The 7761-nt window shown below is 44.1% G+C and overlaps 1 protein-coding gene across 1 annotated transcript; it reads left to right on the top strand.

The window, feature by feature from the left end:
- Positions 1 to 258: 258 nt before the first annotated feature.
- On the top strand, positions 259 to 6959 carry LOC148368252 (uncharacterized). Its single transcript, XM_088330242.1, has 3 exons — positions 259 to 460; positions 1398 to 1490; positions 4662 to 6959. Exons 1-3 carry the CDS (start codon positions 400 to 402, stop codon positions 5789 to 5791), a joined length of 1284 nt encoding a protein of 427 aa, XP_088186368.1. The 5' UTR covers positions 259 to 399; the 3' UTR covers positions 5792 to 6959.
- Positions 6960 to 7761: the final 802 nt, after the last annotated feature.

The following is a 7761-nucleotide window of genomic DNA, read 5'->3' as shown; positions in this document are numbered from 1 at the left end:
AAAGACGACAACTGAGATGTCAAACCCCCGACCAGGAGGACAAGGCTATGTACCCCAACTTTTCAACTCGGACCTCCCACCTCAAGTCTTTCTAATCACATTTGCCCGGTTGGGGGTCAGAAAACCCCGACTTTCCACATTTTTGAGACGCTTTTCGGTCGTATCTGGTAGGATTGCCCGAAACACCCAGTTTCGTGAACGCAACATGCGATCTGTGCCACTTGTACCCACAACCCATTGCGGCGGGGTTTCGAACGAGGATGTGTCATGGCTGCCGAACAATAGAATGTCCAGAAAGTCCTCTAGTCGACTTCAAACGACGTCAACTCGACTCAAGTATCACTTTGTGGTCATTTTTAATCCCGAGTTGGAGATATTTTTCGTTAAAAGACGGATAAAATGCGCTCCAGTGGGGAAGGACCGCGACGACCGGACGCTTTTTCCAAGCAGCTCGGAGAAGGTTGGACATTTTTTTTGCTTCTGCTACAATAACAATGCTTTCCAAAATGTTGCAGGCTGGCAATCAAAATAGTCACAGATCTACAGAAACAAATTGTAAAACAATACAAAACAATTTAAACTTTTTACACGCTGAAGACAAAATCCCTGAAAATGCAAAACATGAACACATCAATTCCAAATAGTAACTCTTCAGTGCTAAAATAGACAATTTGCAATTCCTTTTTGACCGATTTAAACACAAATGAAAAGCACACAAAACATTCGGAGTCAAATAAGTGAAAAGATCAAAAAGCAAAAGATCAGCAGTCGATTGAAAGATTGAATGCACTCGTATCCTAAAAATGAGTCCAAATTTGGCTCATTTTTCTGCTTTTCATTACTTTCTTCCTTTTTTTTCTTTCGTTTTGAAATCTATTATTATGCATCGCCTTCAGAGCCTTCAGGCATTGTTGAAGCACAATGGCAGAATCGATGTCAGTTTATAGCAGCCCCTTCACACACAAAGATCGTAGGTCGTGGATAGGAACATACCAACATAGCACAAAGCATGTGCTAGGAGCAAGATAGCGACTTCATTTTAATCATCAAAGACGACAACAAAAAAACTTTCTTCTGATGGCGCCGCTGGATTATTAAAATAATATAATTAATTAAAATAATTTAAAAAATGGCTATGGGAGTGCTTGAAAAGTGCTCCTAATTGGCCATGAAAACCATGTATGAACCCTGTTTCCATGACTTTCCGTATATTTCATGTGCGTTTCCTTCCCAAGGTTTCTTCATTTTCTGCATCCTGACCTTTTTTTGAGTCTTTCCTTGCCCTCTTGTAGCTTTCAGATCATGTTGATGTTGCAATGGTGTTCTGCGCATTCCTTTTGTGAGTTTTTGTGAGTAAAGGTGTCAACAAAAAATGCGATTTGACTTGTGTGTTGCAGACATCGGTGAAGACCATCTTCCTACTGCGTGGCAAGAACCAGAGTGTCCAGGAACTGTTTACGAGATACTCCAAATTGTGTTGAACAGAGCAGGTCGGTGGTTTTACTTTCAGAAACGTCCTTATTTCGGATAGAACGTCGTTGGGTGTGGCCCCAAAAAATACGCAGCGAGGAGATATGGCAAAAAGGGAAGGCTCCTTATTGCATTGCTCTAAACAACTCGTGATGGTTGTCCGCCCCCGGGTCAAGACTTCCGCCACATGTCTACACACAATAAGCTTTTGTCATCTCCAAAACTGCTTCAAGTTCATTTCAGGTTCAACTTTCCATATCCTTTTCTTTCCCCTTGACCGAATTGTCGAGAAATTGACGTTGACGCGTAGGGATGCGCAAACCGAAGCGGACATTCTGTCACGTGGTCACCGTGGCGACGCAACATTTACTTTCAAAACCAAGCACCGCTTGGGTATTTTTACCTTGTGTATTTTCACACCCTGAGGGCGCTGTCTCCCAAGTTGGTTTTAGATGACGGCAATCAAACGAGAGGCGCCCGAAAGTCATCGAGGATGATTTTGGGGGGAAAATCACCAAAACGTCTGATATTACCCCCAAAAGTTTCGAGTAATGATGCTCGGACCTGTGACCTCCCGTTCCGGGGAGCGGGCGCCCAACCCTCAGGCCACCGAGCCGGTCTACCTCCGTTGCTTCCAAAAGCGACAATGTGAGAGTCCAGGCGATCGACGGTATGGAGAGAATGCCCGTGTTGGGTGATTGAAATGTGAAGCCTGTCAACATGGGAGGTGCAAGAGGCAGTGAAAGAAATGAAAGGGGGGGGGGGGGAGGCACCTGGGTTGGATGGCTGTACTGCTGAATGCTTGAAGAAAGCTGGCACGGACATGATTGACTGGTCAGTAGGCTTGTTGAATGTATGCTTTTTAAGTGGTGTGGTTCCTGTCGATTGGTGGAGTGCATGTGTGGTGCCATTTTATAAGGGCAAAGGTGATAAGTATGAATGTTGCAATTCGAGAGGTATCGGTTTGTTGTCTGTGCCGGGTAAGCTGTATGGAAGAGTCTTGATTAAGAGAGCGAGAGAAAGAACGAATGAGGTGGTGATGGAGGAGCAGAGTGGTTTCAGGAAAAAAAGAGGATGTGTGGATCAGGTGTTTGCAGTACGACGGGCGTGTGAGAGATATTTTGCAAAAGGTAAGAATGTTTATTTGCTTTTCATGGACTTGGAAAAGGCGTAGGACAGAGTTGATGGAGAGGCGTTGTGGGAAGTGATGGTAATGTATGGAGTAGGTGGAAAGTTGTTGGAAGCATTGAAGAGTTTATATGAACAGCAGAGCATGTGTAAGAGTAGGGAGTGAGACAACTCAGTGGTTCCCTGTGTTGACTGGTGTGAGACAGGGGTATGTGATGTCACCATGGCTGTTTAATGTGTACATGGATGGCGTGGTGAGAGTATTTGGCAGAGGTGTAGAGATGATGGATAACAGTGGAACAGTGTGGCGGCAGGCAAGTCATATGATGTTTGCAGATGACAGAGTGCTCGTGGCTGATTCTGAGGAATCATTGAGAAGGTTTGGAAGAGTATGTGATAAGCGTAAGTGATGTGTCAAAGTCGGGAAGAGTAAGGTGGATCAAGTGTTCACGTGATGGAGTGGGCATGGCGTTAGAAATAAGGTCGTATGGACAGGAGCTGGTAGAAGTGGAAAGCTTTAGGTACTTGGGTTGTGATGCAGCTGCAATTGGTGGAATGGAGTGCGAGGTATCGCACGGAGTGAATCGGGGAAGCCAAGGTTTCGGGTGCTCTGAGGAGACGTGGCCGCTTTGTCGTGTCCCGTTTCATCTGGAGAGACGAAAGCATGACCAACTTGGGTGCCGGGTCGGTCATGGTCCAAAATTCTTTGTGTGAGTTTTTTTTGCCATTTTCCCCCCTTTTTAAATTTCTGTTATTGTATGTGTTTGTCTTGCTGTCGGCCTCTTGAGGGATATGACCTTGGTAGATGGATAAATGTCCCGTGTTGCTCACCTCCCGGCCGATCGCTTTGACAGCTGTCCTTCGACAAATGGGTGGGTCAATGCATTGTCACAATAAGATTGCGGACCTGCAGGTTAGCTTCCTCACTGTCACAGTTGTTTTTTGGTGAACATTTTCTCGGTGAACTGCTCATCATTTTCTGCCCTGAATGTGATCAGGGCTTTGGTTTGCTCCACAGTCTCTGAAACATCAGCCCGCATGACCGCATTCGACACAAGTTGCTCACTCACAGGCCGACGGGACTCGATGCGAGACAGGAAATGATCTGATGCCTTCCGCATAACGATTTCATAGTGAATCGACAAGCGCAAACCTGACGTGGCTGTCGGAGCCTTCTATTGGCCAGTGTCACATATGCTTTAGAATTTAGAATCGATAGAATAGAATTTAACAGGTACAGAATGCCTACCTCCCCTCCGCGTCAAGAATCGATTCGGTCTCACGTGTTAGCATCATATTGTAAAGAAAACGGGACGCGCGGAATCGTGCGCAGTAAACACGCGCAATGACATATATCCGTAACGTTATCGTGACTATGCCGCTTCAGCGACCGGCGTTTTGTCCGTGTGGATGTGAAGGCACGACTCCTTTAAGATAAAAACCGGGCTAAACCGCGATCTTCCGAACAAATTAAGGTACTCGGCGGTTTGGAGTGCCAAGAGTCGTTTGTGGCTTTTGTGGTCGATTTGTGCTCTGTGCCAAGTAGCCATTTGGCAATGTTCATGTTTTGAGGCAACCATAAGGTTTTCCGTTGCGTTGTATTTTGTTTCAAAAACATGCATAGTTGTGAAAAAGGACTTACATTTGTGCGGTTCCTTTCCAGCCATGTTCGTTGATATTGAGAATTCGTCTTCTGGGAAGTGACTTTGTTCCAAGTCGGCTCCTGACCTCCTTCCATCCGAAGTGGTTCTTTTGGGGGTCGAAGGGGACTTCTCCCTCGGACTTGAGAGTATTGGGACACGTTACGCTTGCACATGCACGCGCAAAACCAAGTGACGAGGAAAAATAGCGAGGGAAAGTGGGAAGAATGGGACGCAGCAAACAATCTGAACAAAGCCACGCTTGGCATCTAGTGAAGATTACATTCCCAGAGGCCTAATACTCACTGATCAGCCGCGCCTAAGCCTTTAGAATTTTTTTTTACGTTTTGGCACTCGGGGACAATGGCCTGAAAACTGAATGAGTTGAGGGCAATTCAAATAAACGTGACTTGTGTCTTGCAGACGTCAGCCAAGAATATCTTGCTACTGCGCGGCAGGAACCAGAGTTGTCTGCCGTTAAAAATGAAGAGGATCTGAAGCCTTATCAGGTTAAGCAAGAGACTGAGGATGGGGAGCCTGTTGAGGAGGAGGACGATTTTCCGGTCTTGCGAGTGACCGGGGTCCGTTCAATCGCCGAAGATCAAGGTCAGCAGGACGTTCTAAGCATCAGCTCCCGTCAACACTTGGAAACGGAAGATGACGACTCGTCCCGCTCCGCAAAAGCTGAAGGCGGAAACGCATGTTCCCAGTGCGGGAAAACGTTTCGAAGCAAGTCTTATATGAAGTTGCATATGAAATTCCATGCTGGCGAAAAGCCTTTTTCTTGCTCAATTTGTGGTAAAAAATTCACCCAAAATGGGAGCTTAAAAATGCACACCAGAACCCACACTGGCGAGAAACCTGTTTCCTGCTCAGTTTGCGGTAAAAGATTCACTAACAGTGGGGACTTAAAAAGACACACCATAACCCACACTGGTGAGAAGCCTTTTTCTTGCTCAATTTGCGATAAAAGATTCACTAAAGGTTGGGACTTAAAAAATCACACCAGAACCCACACTGGCGAGAAGCCTTTCGCTTGCTCAATTTGTGGTAAAAGTTACAAAGAAAATGGGAGTTTAACATATCATATTAGAACCCACACTGGTGTTAAGCCTTTTTCCTGCTCAGTTTGCAGTCAAAGATTCACTAAAAGTGGAAGCTTAAAGAAACACATCAGAACCCACACTGGCGAAAAGCCTTTTTCCAGCTCAGTCTGTGGTAAAAGATTCATTGAGAGTGGGAAGTTAAAAACACACCTTAGAACGCACACTGGGGAGAAGCCTTTTGCCTGTTCAGTTTGCGGTCAGAGATTCACTCACAGTCGGTCCTTAAAAATTCACACTAGAACCCACACTGGCGAAAAGCTTTTTTGTTGCTCAATTTGTGATAAAAGTTTCACCCAAAGTGGAATATTGAAATTACACCAACTAGTCCACACTGGTGAGAAGCCTTTTTCCTGCTCCGTTTGCGGTAAAAGATTCACCGAAAGTGGGAAGTTGAAAATACACCTTAGAACGCACCCTGGGGAGAAGCCTTTTTCTTGTTCAGTTTGAGGTCAAAAATCCACCTGAAATGAACACTTGAAATCACATCAACTAACCCACACTGCCAAAAAGCCTTTTTCCTGCTCCGTTTGTGGTCAAAGATTCACCGAAAGTGGGAGCTTAAAAATACACACTACAACCCACACTGGGGAAAAGCCTTTTTCTTGCTCAATTTGTGGTAAAAAAGATTAACCCAAAATGGAAATATGAAGTTACACACTAGAACCCACAATGGCGAGAAGCCTTTGACCTGTTGACATTGTGGTGAAAAACAAAATATCTATATTGTCAAGTCATTTTTATTTGTATAGCCCTTAATCACAAGAGTCTCAAAGGGCTTCACAGATTATTACACTATATTACACTGATTATTTTTCAGACTAGTATTGGACACTAGAAATGACACACAAGAACCCACACTGGCGAGAAGACTTTTGCCTTCTCAGTTTGTGGTTAAAAATTGTTGTAACTTAAAAACATTCAATTGGCTAAGTATCATACAGGTCTTCTATAGGAACATAACGGCCACAAAACCATTTGCCTTCACCTTTTTTCAACCACTGACTGCCAGCACATCAAAAAGAAGCCACATTCATTCATTCACAGGAAGTGAGCAGACTCTCCAGTTGTATCATAAAGATTTGTGACCCCAAAGTCTTCATATGGATTTAAAAGATTCATGATTTCCATATGCGTCATGTTTTTTGATAGATGATCTATTTTATCTCTTGTGCCCGCATACAATTTTACCTGTTATCAAAAAGTATCATTATTATAACAATAAAATGGCCGACCTAGGTCCCCAGGGTTGGGGCCTGTTCTCACCAGAGCCCCAAAGCTTGGAGAGCTTGTGGTTCTCTCCGTCCCTGTCGTCCGGATGAGAACAATCCCCGTGAAGTGCGCCGCCAAAAGAGATAGGAACCTTTATTCTGGTTGGCCATGTGCTGATTCTCACACATTCCTTCCCTGAGGGACTTTTTTGTTCTCAAAAGTACACAAAAAGGGTTATTGCGACAACCTCTTTGGTGTTTTGGGCAAATATCCCATGCTGGCAGGCTATGAAAACAGTCCCTGATCATTGAAATGAGTCCATTATCTTAAAACCGGGTTCATTGATCGGTACTATTAACCCGTTGCATCATTTCTTCCACTTTCCATCACTGAGTGCTTGCGTCAACAATGTGCTTTATTCTTTTGTTTGATTCCATTTCTTTGTCCTGTGAATAAAACGTAGTTTCATCAAATCAAACTGCCTGCATTATTTTTGGGTCGATGTTATTTTTCTTCTGGACTGATCACTATCCATATCAAATAACTCCAAAATCGATCATTTAAAGTTGTATTTAAAGTTGCATCCTTCATGATAAATGCTAGACGCGGGCTATTTCAAACGAATTCGTGTCAGAAACCGGGAGCGCCGCCTACTGACCGAATTGGTAACCACCAACTTAGATTTTGAACCAAATAAATCTAATTGAAAGCCATAGGGTATTGTGTTGTTATTATGGCCATGAAAGAGTCTGAAATCACGTTACTTTTGCCAGAATCAAAACTTAACTCTGTGTTAAGTCAAGATAAAACAGAAAAGGGACTAGGATTATCATGGACCAAAATAAAGTTGACACAGAAAAGCCATATGAACATAAGGAACATGAACATGAGGCTTTTATTCCAGTTGCTGCCATGAGCGACACAACAAACGCGCACCATGTGGTCAGCACCCCGCCTGTTTTCAACATCGTTAGCAGCGCGCTGGAGACTGCCAAAAAATATCCGCCTTCCGGTCATAAAATCAGAGGCTAGATCAAACCTTACTTCATACCAGTGTAACGACACTCAATCATGCGCGACACAAGGGTTGACGGTCACTCGGTTTCTTGCCTGCATTCAGTAAACAAGACAAAGAACTTCTGTGTATGACTGCAATCATCTAAAACATGAATCAAAATACAAAAATACATCATTCAACATGCCGCACC

Source organism: Urocampus carinirostris, chromosome 3 (genome assembly GCF_059441175.1).
Source record: "Urocampus carinirostris isolate Australia breed hairy pipefish chromosome 3, RoL_Ucar_1.0, whole genome shotgun sequence".
Lineage (NCBI taxonomy): Eukaryota > Metazoa > Chordata > Actinopteri > Syngnathiformes > Syngnathidae > Urocampus > Urocampus carinirostris.
The sequence above is the reverse complement of the archived record's forward strand: the minus strand, read 5'-3'. Positions and strand labels throughout refer to the sequence as shown.

Coding starts and splice junctions, on each gene's coding strand:
- LOC148368252 (XM_088330242.1), top strand. CDS start 400: ATGCGCTCCAGTGGGGAAGGACCGCGACGACCGGACGCTTTTTCCAAG. Junction 461..1,397: donor TTCCAAGCAGCTCGGAGAAG/GTTGGACATTTT, acceptor TGTGTGTTGCAG/ACATCGGTGAAGACCATCTT. Junction 1,491..4,661: donor AATTGTGTTGAACAGAGCAG/GTCGGTGGTTTT, acceptor TGTGTCTTGCAG/ACGTCAGCCAAGAATATCTT.